Source organism: Bos indicus x Bos taurus, chromosome X (assembly GCF_003369695.1).
Source record: "Bos indicus x Bos taurus breed Angus x Brahman F1 hybrid chromosome X, Bos_hybrid_MaternalHap_v2.0, whole genome shotgun sequence".
Classification (NCBI taxonomy): domain Eukaryota; kingdom Metazoa; phylum Chordata; class Mammalia; order Artiodactyla; family Bovidae; genus Bos; species Bos indicus x Bos taurus.
The window spans coordinates 15,383,188-15,401,846 of NC_040105.1; the positions used below are offsets into that span (position 1 = coordinate 15,383,188).

The 18,659-nt window shown below is 41.5% G+C and overlaps 1 protein-coding gene and 1 pseudogene across 5 annotated transcripts in view; one reads left to right on the forward strand and one right to left on the reverse strand.

Moving 5' to 3' along the window:
* The window catches only part of NHS (NHS actin remodeling regulator), a 345,836-nt gene that overhangs the window by 313,659 nt on the left and 13,518 nt on the right, over positions 1-18,659 (forward strand). For 4 of the 5 annotated variants that reach the window (XM_027533111.1, XM_027533107.1, XM_027533110.1 and 1 more), the window contains exons 4-5: positions 15,615-15,677; positions 17,669-17,861. In XM_027533111.1, coding sequence (XP_027388912.1) covers positions 15,615-15,677; positions 17,669-17,861 — 256 coding nt within the window. The remainder of the gene's footprint in view (positions 1-15,614; positions 15,678-17,668; positions 17,862-18,659) is intronic. The other variant, XM_027533108.1, reaches the window with a different exon arrangement.
* On the reverse strand, positions 1,156-4,086 carry LOC113886724 (annotated as a pseudogene).

Below are 18,659 nucleotides of genomic sequence, written 5' to 3' on the forward strand. Positions count from 1 at the left end.
CTTTCCTGATGTGGAACCAGTTCATTGTTTCATGTCCAGATCTAACTGTTGCTTCTTGACCTGCATACAGATTTCTCAGGAGGCAGGTAAGGTGATCTGGTATTCCCATCTCTTTCAGAATTTTCCACAGTTTGTGGTGATCCACACAGTCAAAGGCTTTGGCATAGTCAATAAAGCAGAAGTAGATGTTTTTCTGGAACTTTCTTGCTTTTTTGATGATCTAAAAAATGTTGGCAATTTGATCTCTGGTTCCTCTGCCTTATCTAAAACCAGCTTGAACATCTGGAAGTTCACAGTTCATGTACTGTTGAAGCCTGGCTTGGAGGATTTTGAGCATTACTTTGCTAGCATGTGAGATGAGTACAATTGTGCTGTAGTTTGAACATTCTTTGTCATTAGCTTTCTTTGGGATTGGAATGAAAACTGACCTTTTCCAGTCCTGGGGCCACTGCTGAGTTTTCCAAATTTGATGGCATATTGAGTGCAGCACTTTCACAGCATCATCTTTTAGGATTTGAAATAGCTTAACTGGAATTCCATCACATCCACTAGCTTTGTTGGTAGTGATGCTTCTTAAGGCCCACTTGACTTCACATTCCAGGATGTCTGGCTCTAGGTGAGTGATCACACCATCGTGGTTATCTGGGTCATGAAGACCTTTTTTGTATAGTTCTTCTGTGTATTCTTGTCACCTCTTCCTAATCTCTTCTGCTTCTGTTAGGTCCATACCATTTCTGTCCTTTATTGTGCCCATCTTTCATGCTCAAGAAAGCATGAAATGTTCCCTTGGTATCTCTAATTTTCTTGAAGAGATTCTAGTCTTTTCCATTTTATTGTTTTCCTCTATTTCTTTGCATTGATTGCTGAGGAAGGCTTTCTTATCTCTCCTTGGTATTCTTTGGAACTCTGCATTCAAATGGGTATATCTTTCCTTTTCTCCTTTGCCTTTAGCTCCTCTTCTTTTCTCAGCTATTTGTAAGGCCTCCTCAGACAACTATTTTGCCTTTTTGTATTTCTTTTTCTTGGGGATGGTCTTGATCACTGCTTCCTGTTCAATGTGATGAATCTCTGTCCATACTTCTTCAGGCAATTTGTCTATCATATCTAAACCCTTGAATCTATTTGTCACTTCCACCATATAATTGTAAGGGATTTGATTTAAAGTCATACCTGAATGGTCTCATGGTTTTCCCTAGTTTCTTCGATTTAAGTCTGAATTTGGTGATAAGGAGAAAATCCACCACAGGCAGATATATGAACGAACAGATTTAGGTGTTAGGATGGCAACAGCCTTTTGGGGTGAGGTCTAAACTAAGCTGACTTTGGCAAAGAAGCTGCTCTGACTCCTGGCTCGCTGAAAGGTCTACAGTGCTACCTCGGCTTGTGCCACCACTGCCAGACTCCTTGATTCTAAGCAGTTACCAGTGGAGGCAGGAAGCCAGCATAACCGGACAGCTAATGTAACAATATGGTCAGTGCTCTGGACCTCTACTGGGAGCCGACTATGGCTTCTGACATAATTATTTGCCAAGTGCAAAAACCTTGAGGATACTAAGGACAATCTTGAAATCCCTTGGACAGGATGAATTAGGCCTCTCCATAACTCTTTCCACTGGAAACATGCAGTGAAAAACATTCCAGGGTGTGCAGTACCAACTTGTATAAAGCATGCTGCAGAGCTGGGGACACAAGAGGCTCTCTTGTTTGGAGAGTCCGAGGCAGACTGTCAGGGCGGCTCCTCTGCTTGTGACAGTGCCCCAAAGCTGAGCAGACCAGCAGGCATGTGGCTATTTTCTGAAGAAACAACACTGTACTAACGGGTACCCACAGAGTAGCCACCCTTCATGTGCAGAATCAGAGGCCAGAGGTCAAGCACCCATGGCAAGCCATCTGGAAGACTTGGCTCGACACCTCTCAAGAAGAATGTCTCCCTCCAGCAGCCCTTTGATGACAGAGCAGAGTGCAAGGGACAAACAGATGGTCACATTCTTCTGAGACAAGTGTTGGTTCCCAGAATGCTCCTGGGGAGACAACGTCCCAGAGCCTCATTTATGAGCAAAGGTAAATAAAAGCTGCCATGCCACAGAAGCATCCTGTCAAGTTAGACATATATTTAAGAGAGGAGATTTGGAGGCATGACAAAGGGCATGCAGACTGAAAGATCAAGGCAATGGATGACTGGGTGACAGAGAAACAGGAAGCAAAGGCCACATGGAAAAGGCCAAAGTTGCATGCTGAGGAGGGACAGTGGGGTAGCTACGGTCTGTATCAGTAACAGAGATCGCCTGGCTGCTTCTTGGCTTGAGTCGCTCTCTCAGTTTCTCAGACTGGATGGATGTGTAGCATTCAGCAGCATAACTGGGGGACGGTGGTGATATTTATAAAGGGGGAACTGGTGAATGGATACTGAACAGGAATGAACTGGGTGTGCCGTTCTGGAATGCACCATGTACACCAAAGGGAGGTTGCCGTATTATCTTGGATAGATAACAGGGGAGAGGGAGGGCTGGGAGACAGGAGGACTCTCACGTCCAGTTCTTAGATACTAGAGAGCAGGGAACAGTCTGGTCTTGGCCTTTTAGTCAAGAAATTGGATGCTCACTTTCTGCTTGCCAGTTCACCTTCTCCAAAGCCTCAACAAATTCTTCAAAAGATATGGCACCATCCCTCTCTAGATCAGCCTCCTGAATGGTCCTGTCTGTGATGCCACCCAGCTGCTCATCCGAGACATTCACTCCAGCCATCATGCAAAGAACCTGGAATAGCTCATTGTGGAAGATTTTGTCATTTTTATCCAAATCATATAGTCGAAAAGCAAAGTACAGTTTGTTGCTTCGGCTGTTAAGTGGTTCTGGTCCATTCTTATCTTTGCACTTTGCACTATCTTCAGTGGGTCAGAAGTGAGCCAAAGATTTTATGAAGCCATGGAAGCCTGCCTGATCTTTTCCGTCTGGAAAGAAGCCGCTGATGAGCCAGTCCCCAAGTGGCTTGATGACAAGTCCTGGAATCCACTGGAAATCTTCCCAGCTGAGGGTCCCATTCTCACTTTTGTCCAGGCTGGTGAACTGGCTGTAGAGGTAGATGATTTGATTGTGGGAGAAGCAGGTCTCTGTCTTGATCCTCCTCAAGCTCTTCCCTCCACAGTGACATGGAAGCCTGAGACCCCATTCGCACATGACAGCTCCTCAGGGAGCCCCCACACCTTTAGAAACAGTGTAGACTAAAGACAAAAGGAATTGTACACAAATATTATACTTTAGTTGGTAAATTTTTTCTTTACAAGAGAACGAGTTAGAAATTCTGAAACTACTTTTTGTGTATACTAGGATTGAACAAATACTTTGTGGATGATTAGTCACCTTTGGAGAAAGGAGTTCCAAATAAGGAAAGAGGGACATCAAGAATCAATCCCTTGGTGTTAGGTTAGAATCTAAAGTACCACTATAAATTCATACATGTATTTTCACACACACACACATATGCAGGTAGTTAGGCACAAAATATGTGCACATATGCATTTATGAGTATTCAAACGTACTTCCTAGCTCTGTCATCTGAGAGTGCCTTAGAAGCAATGACACTCTGGTAACATTTAAGCATATCTAGTGCCTAGAACTTGCTTCTAAATACCACTCTGTAATAAAAAGAAACCAGGACTCCTTTCCAGGACTGGGCTGGGGAAAATAGAATACAAGCTTGGAATATCTTGAGAGGCCAGAAAGCAAGAAAGTACTAAAATAATAATAATGCCATGTGAAAAAGGCATAGGAACCAACTTGAAGGAGCTCCCAATGGCCAAATCTGGGACAGTAAAATAATGATAGTAATAGATTATAAGACACAGCATAAAAGAAATATCCAGGAGTCTATACTGACATAAGTAAACTGGGATAAGTAAATAAATACATTGGGGTGAGTAGCTATTCCTTACAGAAGGATTCTAACTAATAAATATAGAAATAGTGATGGAAGGTGTTTTAAATCACCGTTTAGCCAAATGTGACAGCAAAATTTTTTACAGGCAATATGTATGGATGTAAGAGTTGGACTATAAAGAAAGCTGAGTGCTGAAGAATAGGTGCTTTTGAACTGTGGTGTTGGAGAAGACTCTTGAGAGTCCCTTGGACTGCAAGGAAATCCAACCAGTCCATCCTAAAGGAGATCAGTCCTGGGTGTTCATGGGAAGGACTGATGTTGAGGCTGAAACTCCAATACTTTGGCCACCTCATGTGAAGAGCTGACTCATTGGAAAAGACCCTGATGCTGGGAGGGATTGAGGGCAGGAGGAGAAGGGGAGGACAGAGGATGAGATGGTTGGATGGCATCATCAACTCGATGGACGTGGGTTTGGGTGGACTCCGGGAGTTGGTGATGGACGGGGAGGCCTGGTGTACTGCAGTTCATGGGGTCGCAAAGAGTCAGACACAACTGAGCGACTGAACTGAACTGAATCACTGGATGCTAAAATAGTTGGGTTATTGTGCTGAGAAACAGGATACTTGCATAGTTTCAAAGTTTCTCCCCACAAGATACTTGTTGATTATAAAGAGAAAATAGTAACTTGAGCTGCAAATATTGGGCAGACACAGTCTTAACCCAGGGATCAAAGTTAACATCAGCAGTAAAAAGGCATGCCTCTGCATGAATCCCCTGACAGGAAGCACTGAGATAACACTTCTGTGGGGTTCTTGCCAAAAATTAGTAACTTCAGTCTAATCACAAGACAGTGTCCAACTTGAAGGACATTCTAGAAAATAACTGGCCAGTACTCTTCACAAATATTAAGGTCACGGAAGGCAAAGACTGAGGGACTATAACAAACTGAAGGAGACTAAGGAGATTTGACAACTAAACCCAATGCGAGATCCTGGATTGAATCCTGGACCAGAGAAATGACATTATTGGGAAAATTGATAGAATCCAAACAAGGTTACTGTATCAGTTAATAGTATTTATCAGTGTTAATTTCCTGGTTTCAATAAGTATACTATGGTTATGTGAGATGTTAACATTAGGAAAACCTAGATAAGGATTACATGTACTCTATTTCTTGGTGACTTCCCTGTTAAGTTTAAAATTATTTCAAAATATAAAGTTAAAAATAAATGTATACTCTTAGCCATAGATATTTCACAGTTGAGACCTACACCCCAATGCCTATGACACATATATGGCTTCAGGAAAAGGTAAGTTCAACCAGGAAATGCTTAGTACACAGTTTATTTACTTTAAATAGCAAAATTTAGATGGCCACAAAAATCTCTCAGATGATGAGAAGTTGCCATGGTATATGACACTTTGGCCCCTAATGTACCATCATGGCATAGATTCCCATTTCAGAGTGTGGAGTCAGTTTGTCAGAGCAGTTCAGTCTGATCCCTTGCTGAATGCTTATCTGTTCTCATCAGTCAAGACCCCTGGTCCAGGCTCAGATCTGCACACACTTGGAATGTTCACATATTCTTCCTCTATACAAACTTAACGCAGGCATTCCCAAGAAGGTTACAACATTCTTTCCCACATAGTCCCTGCCGCCCCAGCTGATCAAAGTCAGCATTTGAGCTGAACAGTCTATTGCTGCATTTGGCCTGCAGTCAAGTCTCCAGGACTCTTGGAGTCTAAGTTCCTGCTTAGATTCTGCTGTCTAGATAGACAGGCATGGAAGTCACTCTTCTGCAAATGTGGGAAGAGGCTCCAGCAGTCTCACCAAGCGTCCCTCTTCAAGCCTCCCCAGCGATGCAGAGCATGATGTCAAATGGTCTCTGTGGTATGGGATGGAGATGCTTGCTATGAGATGGCAGAGGTTTATCAGGTTCCAGAGAAACAATGAAACCTAAATCCTTATCATCAGGGTTGACAGTTAACTTATTCCAATCATGTTCACAGTAATATTCTTTGTCAGACTTGATACAATGAACCAGGAAAGAACATCAGAGATTCTTTGTCATTTCATAGCCTGATAGTAGTTTCCTTACTTACCACACTGTGGCATCTAGGGATATTAAAAATAAGAATCTGTCAAATCCTACTTTTCTTCTTACTAAGGGGGTGCATTTGAAAGACGGGGGCATTCCAACAGGCTTATTCAGAAGTAAACGGAGGACATCATTCCAATTCTGGCCCACGCCCCTTTGGTCGTAGTCCAAAGCTATAAATGATAACCATATTTATTCTTCCTTTTTTTATCAAGAAGAAAAAAATCAGCCTTATCAGAAGGCAGCTTCTGAGAAAAACTCATCTAGCTCACAGAAGAATTAGAAGGCTGAGAATGGAGTTTTGAGCCATAAGAGATTAAAGACCAGAGTTAGCAGGAGGGTTGTTTTCAATACTATTTACCTGCCCTGGTGATAAAGAGGTACATGCTGCTTCACCCTCTCCCCCATCCCCAACTCTGTCTTCTCTTATCCAGTCTCTCCCTTCCTTCCCTTTATTCATGCATTCACATTGGGGATTTCAGTATTCTACTGGTTTGTAAGAGTTGGGACTAAGAAATGCTACCACGCCTTTCCTTTTCTATAAAAGAATTACACATACCACAGTGTCCTAGACAAGTCTTGTTTTGCTTTTACAAAATATCTTCATAGTTTTGCAAGCTTTCTCAGAAGTATTCTGTTGTTTTATGACCTGTCTCAATAAGGTACTGTCCGTAGAAGTCAAGTCTGTCTTGCTTCAGCTTAGGTATTTCCCTTTATCTCATCTAGTTTGCTCCTTTAAACCAGTTAACAAAAATTTCTAACTTTGGCATGAGAACCTTTGACATACAAATTCTTTCCTAAACCTAAGCCTTCTATTCCTCCATTCTGCCTAAAGAAATAATTTCAAATCCTTAATCCAGCTACTCTCCAGCCTCTGTACAATCTGGTCCTAACCTACCTTTCCAGATGGATTTCCCACAGATCCTTCATGCAGACCAAACTCCATGTGCTTCTCTAGAAAATATCCTGCACTCTCAAAGCAATATTGCCACTTGGAATGCCCTCTCCCCTACTGTAGCCTCTTATTTATTCCTTCACTTTGAAGTAAGTACTAGGAGGATACAAAAATGAATGAAACATAATCTCTGCCATCGAAAGTGCATGACTACTAGAGGAAATTATATGGTATTGAATGTCAGGTGTTAATACCTAACTGGTGTAGGGTGTTAGAATGGAGTAAATTGTTAGGATTAAACTTCACAGTAAAGGAGCATTTGAGAAGACCTTGAAGGATGGGGTGCAATTTTGAAAAGGATTACAGGCTGAGGAAACCACAAGGGCGAGCACACGGAGGCAGGAGAAAACGGAGTGCGTATACATGTATTTTGAAAGTTTGGTTTGGCTGCAGTGGTTCAACAGACCAGATCCTGAAGGATCTTGTGTGTCAGACTAAAAAGTTTGAATGTATTCCATAGGCAAGGGAAATTATCGAAAGGCTCTGGGCATAGAAATAACATGATCACAAATAGCAGTGCTTTATGAAGATACGAGGCTAGGTATGTACAGGATTAATTTCCTCCATTTCTAGAGCCTCGTTCATAGTATCCCAGGGAGAGAAAAGCCTGGCTTGAGTTTCAAATCTAAGACTGGAGGAGTGGTGATGCCTCTCACACTCTCCTCTTCACTCACCTGTTTAGTCTTCACAGCAGGTAGACAGATTTGGGAAACTGGCTGTAAGTAGTTTGTGACTTTGTAGCTGCTATTCCAATATGGTATTTTTCTTGGAGCATGTTCGCACAGCACCTGGCATGTGGAGTGACCCCAGCAAATACTTTTTTCCTCTATACCCATTTTCAAGGGCCATTAGAAGCAGTTAGCTTTTGACATTATGTTGGCTCCCCTGCTCTCCGCCACAAACTGCGGAAAGCATTAAAATCTTGACATCCCATGGAACATCACACTTGTTCATATTTTCCTCCTTTGACTGAGGAACTGGAAGTAGCAAGTACTTCAGAGGCTTCAGACATCAGCAAGCCAGGAGCCAATGCTAGGTACCTTATCAGTCAAGGTCCAGTCAGGAAAACAGAAAGCACCCAGTTATTTTAAAAGAGAGAAGGTATTATAAGACTGGCATGGCAAATGGGAAACTGAGGTGACACAGAGACAGTAACTGCAGAAAGCGGCTGACACTCTGAGGGCAAAAGCTAAGAGGGAGCAGCTGGCACAGAAATGTTTGCAGAGTCCTGGCAGTACCAGTGCAGTGTGTGGAAGGATAGGCTTGGAACTGACAGACACAGCTTAAGAGCCAGCACGATAGCTAAGGACAGCATTAGCCAATGAGTCTGGTTTATATTAAATATTGTGAGTAACAAAGAAAATTCCCTGTTGCAGACTTTAGTTTCTTTCTTTGTAAAACATTACCCTGGCTGTGGAACAGCCAATAAAATTACTTGTTTGTACACATCATTACAGAACATTCTCAGGTTGACATTCTCTTGCATGCCTGAGACATTTCATTGTTCAAAGTATAAGCAGACAATAAGATATTAATACTACTCGCAATAAAAAGGAACAAATTGCTGATAATACAATAACTTGGCTGGATCTCAAAGGCATAATGGGTGAGTGAAAGAAGCCAGTCTCAAAAGGTATGACCCATTTATATGACACTTTCAGAAAGACAAAACCATAGTAATGGATGACAGATGAGTGGTTGCCAGGGGTAGGAGTGGGGGGACTTTGCTGGGATGATGGAAATGTTCTGAATCCTAAGTGTGCTAGGATTACAGCAGTCCATGCATGTGATAACATTCATAGAGCTGGAATTTGAAAAGAGCCAATTAAAAAAAGGAGGAACTTCCCTCGTGGTCCGGTGGTTAAGATACCCTGCTTCCACTGCAGGGCAGGCCTGGGTTCGATCCCTGCCCAAGCAACTAGATTCTGCATGCCACATGATGTGGCCAGACAGTTTTTTTTTTTTTTAAAGAAAAAAAGAGGGGGAGGGGTAAAGAAGCAACATGCATAGCTTGTGTGCGAGAAGGTTGGCTTTTTTTTTATTTTGCTGTGGTAAAGTCAAATAGCACCCTACCCAGCTTTTGCCTGAGTCACAAGGGGCACGTGTCCCTCAGCAGGAGACCAGATGCGCAAAAGCTCTTCAGTCAGTGGGGCTGAGGCAACTGAAGCCCCGGCTCAGCCTCAACCTTGGAGCCCCCAGCCAAGGGCCAGGCACAGAGGGTGAGGGTGGAACCGCCTCACACTTGAGGGCTGTGCTGAGTCTCATGCTGCCAGCTCCTATGGTCTGGGGAAGTTATTTGTGCTATTTGCAGCACTTCAAAGCCTGGCCTGCTTCTCCCCCACTCATATCTTTATTTGGTGCAAGCGACCTTTGAGGATTGATGCTAAGTGGCCCTGGGCAGTGACCCCACCAATTGGCAAAGCTAGCCACCAGGGAGGAAGAAGGTCCTCACTGGCAGTAACCTCACAGTGACTGTAGTCTGGTGAGCCTTGTTTTGTGCTCTTCTGGACAGGCCAGAGCACTTCCTGTGAATAAATAACAGAGCAGCGCTGGGAACTGTGCCCCGCCTCCCCCAGTCTCCCCGTAGCCTTCTTTTCCATCCATGAGAATACTTTCCACATATGCTTCAAAATATAATTTTAATGTGCTCTGTACATTTAAATTACTTCATTAATATGATTCCATTAAACAAAGGATTGTTGAACTTTAAAATACACGTCATTTTGCATTCCATCACACTGAGAATTTTTGTTCAGTTCTAGCTGAGATCATGGAGAAGGCAATGGCACCCCACTCCAGTACTCTTGCCTGGAAAATCCCACAGATGGAGGAGCCTGGTAGGCTGTAGTCCATGGGGTCGCTAAAAGTCGGACACGACTGAGTGACTTCCCTTTCACTTTTCACTTTCATGCATTGGAGCAGGAAATGGCAACCCACTCCAGTGTTCTTGCCTGGAGAATCCCAGGGACAGGGGAGCCTGGTGGGCTGCCGTCTATGGGGTTGCACAGAGTCGGACACAACTGAAGCTACTTAGCAGCAGCAGCAGCAGCTGAGATCAAAAGGAGAGCGATTCTCTGTGGTTCCACAGGGTCTTTCAGGAGGCCTCTCTGAGGGTGAAAAATGCACCACTGCTATTGCCACTGCCGTTCAAGCTCTGCTCACTAGGAGCGGATCTCATACACAAACTGTCTATCAATCTATCAATGGTATGTGATTCAAAAGTGAATGAGCAGGTACTCTTTTGTATCTGGCTTCTTTCACTCCACATGCTTTTTTGGAGGTCAATATTATGTGTATCAATAGCATGCTCTTGTTTATTACTGTATAGTATTCCATGGTATGAATATAGTACTCCACAACTTGTTTATCCATACTGCTGTTGGTAGTTATTTCTAGTTAGGGGTTTTGGGGGGCTTTTATGAAAAAACGTATTATACATATCTCTGTGAAAGGCTTTTTGTGGACACTCATATTTCACACTTCCATATACTTAAAGAGAGAATTAAAAGGTAGACACAGTCTGCAAATAAACACTGGAGAGGGTGTGGAAAAAAGGGAACCCTCCTACAATGTTGGTGGGAATGTAACTTGCTGCAGCCCACTATAGAGGACAGTATGGAGGTTCCTTAAAAAACTAAAAACAGAGCTACCATATGATCTAGCAATCCCACTTCTGGGCATATATCTGAAGAAAACTCTAATTCCAAAAGATACATGTACCCCAGTGTTTATAGCAGCACTATTCACAATAGCCAAGACATGGAATCAACCTAAATGTCCATCAACAGATGAATGGAGAAAGATGTGGTATGCACACACATGTACACACACAATATGGAACGATGGAATAGTACTCAGCCATTACAAAAGTGAGATGCTGTCATCTGCAGTAACATGGATGGACCCAGAGATTATTACACTAGGTTTACACTAAGTAAATAAGTCAGACAGAGAAAGACAAATGCTATATGATATCATTTATATGTGGAATCTAAAAAATAATACAGATAAACTTATTTACAAAGCAGAAACAAAATTCACAGACATAGAAAATAAACTTATGATTACCAAAGGGGAAATCAGAGGGAGGGATAAATTAGGAGTATGGGATTAACAGATACACAGCCTTATATATAAAATAGATTTTAAAAAAACACAAGGATTTACTGTACAGCACAGAAAACTATATTCAGTATCTTGTAATAACCTATGATATAAAATAATATGAAAAGGAATGTATTTGTGTATAACTGGATCACTTTGCTATACATCTGAAACTAACAGTATTGTAAATCGACTACAATGTTTTAAAAGTAAAAAAAAAAAATTTTAAAGGTGGACACTTGTTTAAGTTCATGTGTTTAAGTTCAGACACTACTAGTCTCTGAAGTGGCTACACCACTTTCAATTCTCCCCAGCAATTTTTGAGAGTTTGAGTTGCTTTACATCTTTGCCAACACTTGGTATTATTAATCTTTTACATTTTAGCCCCTAGTATATCACTGTGGTTTTCACTTGAATCTTCCTGATGAGAAATGATACTGAGTGCCTTTGCATTTGCATATTGGCCTTTTGTAAAGTGCTTCTCAGGAGAATTGAGGAAGTGGTGGTGCCAATGTCAGGGAACAGAAATAAACGTATGACTGGGAAAAGCAGACATAACAAGGATAAGGCCATTTTTCCCAGTGTGAATATTTGTACATGTGCTTTAAATAGACATTAGTGTATAGAGTGGTTAAAAGAAGAACTCAATAGGCATCTATTCCTAAATATCTTCCTCTTAGCCTACAAACCACTGTCCAGAATTCTGCTTGAGAGATTTCTTTCTTTGGGTTTATCACCAGGAGTTCTCAGCATGGAGATGTGAGCTCGTCTGTGGGCTTCTCTCCAGCTTCACAACTGACCAGGAGAGTGATGTGAAGGCTTTGGGTATGTGAGGTGCTGCATTCAGGCCTGCTGGGGAAGTATGAAGGCCTTGCTTTGCCTGGTAGAGTGTGATTATGAGGGAGAGACCAGGAAAGGGACAGGGAGAGCCTGCGATGGGCCCTAGACTTTGACTTACCTCATCCTTTTGTTTTCCCCATGGTTGTACACTTTGGTAAAGGTTGGAGTTGAGAAGAAAGGAAAGAGAGCAACACAGTATGAGTTTAACATGATGTTATTAAACATTCTGGGAAGATAGGAGGCCAGTGTCAGCCAGCAGGAGACTTTGGGACAGTCTCAAGGGAATAACAATGCTGTGTAATTGTAGCAGCGAGAGTCATATGTGAAGAAGGTATGCCAGACACCTTTAAGCCTTTCAGAAAGATCACAGCACTTCCTATTTGTGTACAACACATACACACACTCCAGTGAAGAAAAATCTGAGGCAGACAAGTTCCCCTCTATCTCGCAGACAGGCCATACTCCGTGCAGAAATGCAGACTCAGTCTAAGGACAACAAGCCCCAGGGCAGGATGTGAATAAGATTTCAGATCACCTTACCTCACTAGGAGCCCAGAGTGGCTTGCAGTGGACAGTTTTGCTGTATTCAAATGTGCCGCAGCATTGATTCTCTAGTAAACATTTCTCGTGTTTAAGACAGCATGATAGTAATAAATCAGCTCTGAAAGTTGACTTCTATAAATGCCATGTGGTATCGGTTAGATCACAAACCAAAGCCAATTTTTCAAAACATTTCCTGCTGGAATACCCACAGCATTTTAACAGATGTCTTCTGGAAAGTTTTGAAGCAAAACAAGCCCCCATCAGCATATAAAATAAAACTGAAAAGAAAGTAAACTGTGGGTAGATTGTTTTTTTCTTTTGGCAGTAACAGAAAGATAGGAGAAAGTCTTGAGATCTTTGGAGAAATACTTGTTCATAGCCATGAAAGTGTAGAAATGAACTTTTTCTCACACACACCCCACAAGAGAAATTGGGGTTTTGGAAAATATTCTTTCATTATTCACGAAAAATATTTCTTTGACAGCTGTTGAGTATGATGTCTGTTATTTCTTATTCTGAACACTGGTTACAACTCCAGCTCTTATTGAAGCAATTCCACAGGAACCCAGGGAAAGGGTCTGAGGCTGTAACTGATGGGGCCAGCAGGGACAGAAATGCAGCAAAAGCATCAGAGAAGCATCTTTTGTCAGGGACAAGATGACTGGTGGTGGCTGATTCTAAAATGGTGCAACACGGAGTCTGAGGCCTCTCAAACTTAGTGGGAAAGCCACAGTGGAAGCCTGCAAAAGGAAGGGGAAACACTGTATGAACTACTGTATTTGCCATAGAAAAACCTAATCAGAAATAATCCAAATGATTTTAATTCCTTTGACCAAATACCCAAGAAAGAGGAAGGTCTAAAATATTATGCTAAGGCAATTACTAAGTCATGGCGAGAATATAACCACAGCCCATGTGAATATTATGAACTAAAATACTCTACATAGACAGACCATCATCTGCAGGGCCTTGCATGCTTGTGTCTAGGTGGTGGAACCAAAGAACACAATCCTTACACACACAAGCTCAAGAGTACCTAGTTTCAGCCCTCGCAAGCTGGAGGCTGGAGCTACTATCAAAGGAATAGATCGTACACCTGAAAACTAATACAATATTGTAAATACTGCAGTTTAAAAAAAGAGTGGAGAGGCTGATTAGCTGAGAAGGAATCTTCTGTGGAGTATAACCCATGGAAACCTCGATTGGTGGCCAGAACTGAACAGTCAGAGCTCTCTCTGGACGTTCCATCCTTAGTCATTCCCAGGTGTCACCTCATGCTTGTTTAATGGGATGGGGGCGTTTCTCAAACAGCTGAGAAATAAAAATCACTCCTCATCCTTCATTCCCGGAAAAAAAATATTCAACAGGAAAACTAAGGAGATTTAAGACAAACTACCAAAATTACTCTATTATTATTAATCACTAATATATTTTCTGCCCTGCTGCTTCCTGCTGTGTAATTTTTTGAAATCCTTTCATGAGCACTTTTGGTTTGGTTTCTTGCAAACAGGTTCGATTTCCATGTAGGTTTTGCATTCAGGTTCCTTTTTTCCTGCTTCCATGAGTTCTCTGTTTTGCACACTCCAGTGTCTTACTTGAGACCTGCATGTCACTACCTATGATTGATTCTTATGATAGAGGCCAGTTAGTCTCTGTCCACATACACCACATCTTCAAAACAGTTGCTTTCAATGAGGGAGCCATGGACTCCACAAAACTATGTCCTTAAATAAGGTCTAGAGCAAAGTTAACTGGGCAGGAGGAGATGGCTTTTGCTTTGCTTAGAAGTTAATGAGCAACCCTGTCAGTTAAAATTTACAAACTTAGAATAGAATTAGACCTGGAGTGTTCCTCCCCTCCGAAACACGTCTACCACAGGCTCAAGAACTAGAACTGCGTACACCAATGCTAAGCCTCTGATGAAACCAAGAGTTGTTTGTGGTTTTCTCTATTTTTCGCCTATTTGCCTTAAGATGGTAAGTACCCTTGGAGTCTGTGGTGTCTGCTTCCTTCTGAGATATTGAACATGACCCTGACTTTATTTGGGTTTCCCATCACTGTTAAGACACAAAGAGCTGGTATCATTCAAATACACAAATAATTTGTTGAGCTCTTACAAATGAGGAGGCATTTTGCTGGCATCATGGATAACTGAAAGAAAAGTTAAATATGGCGCCTGACCTCTAGGAATTAGTAACCTTAATAGATGAAAAGACACATCCAGAGATAATTCATGTTACATTAAAGCAATATTGTATGCCAAATGCTGCACTAGAGGGCTAATTGAATCCAAAGCTAACATGGTTCAGAGTTTAAAAGAGTTTCACTGTCCTTCTCAGTAGATCTTGAAAGGGGGATTCTGGTTACTAGATTGTTCTAACAGGATTGCCTATGTGATTTGTGGGGTCCAGTGCAAAATGAAAATACAAGGGCTCATTACTCAAAAACTTAGAATTTCAAGATAGCAACAGCATTAAACCAAGAATGGAGTCCTTCTGAGTGTGGGGTCCTATATGACTGCACAGGTCACATGCCTGTGAAACTGGCCTTGTCTTCAAATACAGTCTATGAATATGAGGAAGAGGCAAATTTTGAGGAGTCCAGTGGAGGAAATTATACACAAGACATTTTCTTCCAAACAGTTCACAGGAAAATAAACTCACTCTAAGAAAATAACTTGGTCTTTCCCAAATTAGCAAGTGGGACTGGGATCTAAAAGGTATCAAATTACAGTGTACAAAGATAATTTCACAGCTACTTCATAGCTACAAAGTGAGGATAATAATAATAGGTAATAGTATCCGATAGCTAACATGTAGAACTTATTAAGTGCCATGATTCTTCTAAGCCTATTACATATATTTACTCATTTAACTCTCAAAATGGCCCTAAAAGGCAGATACTATTCTTTTCCTACCTTAAGGATGAGAAAACTGACCTTAGTGCTCCTGGTCACACAGCAAATAAGAGGTAGAACCAGGATTCGAACTCAGTCTAGCTCCAGAATTTGTGCTCTTAACCACACCATGCTGCTTCTTATAAAACAATGATGCATTCAGAAAGAAGGAAGGAAGGAAAGAAGTTATCCTGGTATATTCATTCATTCATATCATAGATTTGGCTTAACCGGACTGTGTGTTGTGTGCATATTTTTAATTTTCTCTCTTTTTTTTTTTTTTTGCATTTCATGTTCATAGTTTAACAGCACCCGTTCGCCCTCCCCCACTGAATGTTGCCACATGACCCCATGGAGTAGAAAGGTACTGGTTTTGAGAACATTCCGTCACAGCCTATCCCATTCTCTCTATACACTGTCATTTTCTTCTCTCTTTCTTTATGGAAAACTCTGTTATTTCTAACTAACCAACAGGTATTCCTTTAAATCAGTTTAAAGAGTAGTATTTCCCTAACTTGAATTAAATAAAATATAAAGCAGACAGTAATGTCATTGGCTGTTCTATGCCTCTCCCTCCCCCAGTTGCATGAAGGCTCTGTTCAAAGCCTCACCTAATGACATTCCTGGACTTTGTAGTTCAGAGAAAGGAAATTTCAGCTTGCCCTATATTTATCAGAACTGTAAAGGTTCAGCTTCTCAAATCAAAAGAGAACAGGACAAAAGGATTCTCTGGCAGCCAATTGTCCCTGTCACCGTTAAATACAAAGTGCTTTTGGCTGCTGGTCAGAGACTGTAGTCAGGTCACTATTCCTTCTTTGTTTCCCAGTCCATTGTTATTCAAGGAAGGAATCTCCTACATAATGTGGCCTCTGGTGTGTGTGTGTGGCGGGGGTGTCTCTCCAGCTCCTGCTCTCTCCCCCTCTCTGTCTCTCTTTCTGCACGCACCAAACTTTTTTTTTTCCTTTTTGGAAGTTACCTAGGAAACAAAGTCTTTTGTGCTCCAACTTTATTTGAGCTATTCGCTTCGCTGGGAATCTGCACAAAAGCTGAAGAGAGAAAGAAGGTTGCAATGTTTTGCTAACAAACGTTCATGGCGAACACATTTTTGTCAAGGGGGTAATCATATCCTGTTGGGTGTGTTGGGGGGCTTTGCAGATACCTCTGACAAGGTAAGCAAATGCTGGGGGTTAATTTAAAGTAAGTGGCTCTGGAATCTTCTCTTTAAGGGGACTTGAGGACAGTTCACTTGACGATATGTGCAATCCTCTGAGTCAACAGGGTGTGATGCTTCCAAATGTGAGGATGAGAATTTATTGAATGATCCTGATTTTTAGCACAGAGTATTATTAAAACATAACTGGAGTAAGAGGGGAAAATGCTTATTTTATACAGCCACCTTCCTGCCAATTGTGGAAAGAAAGAAAACTAGGTTCAGTGGTGAAAACAGTCTTTTAATAATCTGGTTTAGAAGCCCAACCCTGAAATCTAACTTGGGATGAAGCCTTTTTAAAAATCTGGGCTAGGAGCCCAACCCTGAAATAAAAGTTAGACAATATTAGTATCAATCAAAGGTTTGGATGGAGAATTTTCAAACATCACATGGAAGTCAAGGCCTTTAAATACACAGCTGGAAGAAAAGCTTCACATACAAAGGTGAAGGAAAATAAGACTGTTTTACTCTTCCGAATCTGAAGAGGAAACCCACTTGAGTCTTTCCCTCCAATAACAGAATTTGTATTTTCCACTATCAATGGTGGGAGGAAGTTCTTCACTTTTGTTTTTCCATGTGTATAGTGTTGGAAAACTGCATTTTAAAATATCATTCACAAATGCTATCGTCCTGCAGTAAAATTAACTCCTCATATTTGAATCTGGCCTCTCAGATTAGCTCAGCTCATCCTTCTGGTGATGTGTTCTGGAATGTCTCCTGACTCCAGGCTTTCTGGCCACTTTTCCAAACCTTTTCAAGGGCATCTAAATCATCCTCTGTGATCCTAGTCACCTAGAGCTTTCAAGAGTTTGAGTAAGAATTTATGGGGAGACAGATATCCAGAAAGTGAGACTCACATCTTTCTTCAGTTTCAAGTTTGGGGATTTCTGGCTACCTGGTGTCTCCTCTTAATTCCCTTTGACCTGAAAAGCATGTTTAGCCGATTTTTTTTTTTCCTTTGTGTTGTTTGACTGTTGAAATTATAACTTTCAATTTGTTGTGCTTACTAACTATGCCTAGGAATTCTTCGTTTGACCTGAAAGCTTATTTCTGACCTCATTTTTCTTAACTAAACTCTGAAATTCCTTATATGTGTGTCTGTGTATAAACTCTGAGAGCTGAGTCTGAACGTACTTTGTTTGCAGTCCCATCCCCCAGAGGATGAAGATACAGATGTCATGTTAGGGCAAAGGCCGAAAAACCCAGTACACAATATCCCCTCCACACTGGACAAGCAGACCAACTGGAGCAAAGCACTGCCTCTCCCGACGCCAGAGGAAAAGATGAAACAAGATGCCCAAGTGATTTCTTCCTGCATTATTCCCATCAACGTCACTGGTATTGCTCTGTTCGTTTCCTTTGGGGCAGTCGGGTCAGAATATTCAGTGTATTAAATATGGTCAAAGCCTGTACTGGTGGGAGTACCAGTTAAGAATACCACTTTGTAAACAAATAATACCTTTTTCATCAGGACGCAACCCAGAAGATGTTCAATATGCTTTTGTCAGGTTTTGAACATCAATTTGCATATGTTCTGCTGGGCTGCTTGTTATGTAAATGATAGACAGTTTTTTTCTGGGGAAAAAAAAAGTCACCAAATAGCTCTCTGGCCAGAGCTGACTGAAATAATGGAGAAAGCGGCAGTGATTAATCGTATGGTAATGATGCGGGGCACTGCCAGAGAGAGCAGCAAGCCCCAGATTTCTAAAACTGCAAGTAATGATCCTATAGATCAACTATAAAACCTTACTTTCATGCTTCCTTGGATGGAGGTAGGCTTGTTTAAAAGTTCATTTAGACTTCTGCACTGCTTTTACTGATTTTTGACCTAAAAATACATGGATTCATAGATGAAGGCTGAATTCTGCTCTAAACCCAGCAAGCCTGTCTTCTGTTCACCCTCTGCTTTCCTCCTCCTGTGTACTGAAAATTGGGATATTAGTCTAAGTCAAAGGCAAGCCTGTGTGGACTTTTCTTGGAAAGTTTATTGGCAGCAATTGAAAAATTCAGAATTGGTGATTTTCCAATGTGGTAACCTTAGCTGTAAGCAAAATGTTGCTGTAAAACAGTCTCACTTTCAAAGATGGAAATTAAATGATCTATCCATTGGGGTTTCTTTAAGCATCTCTAATAGTT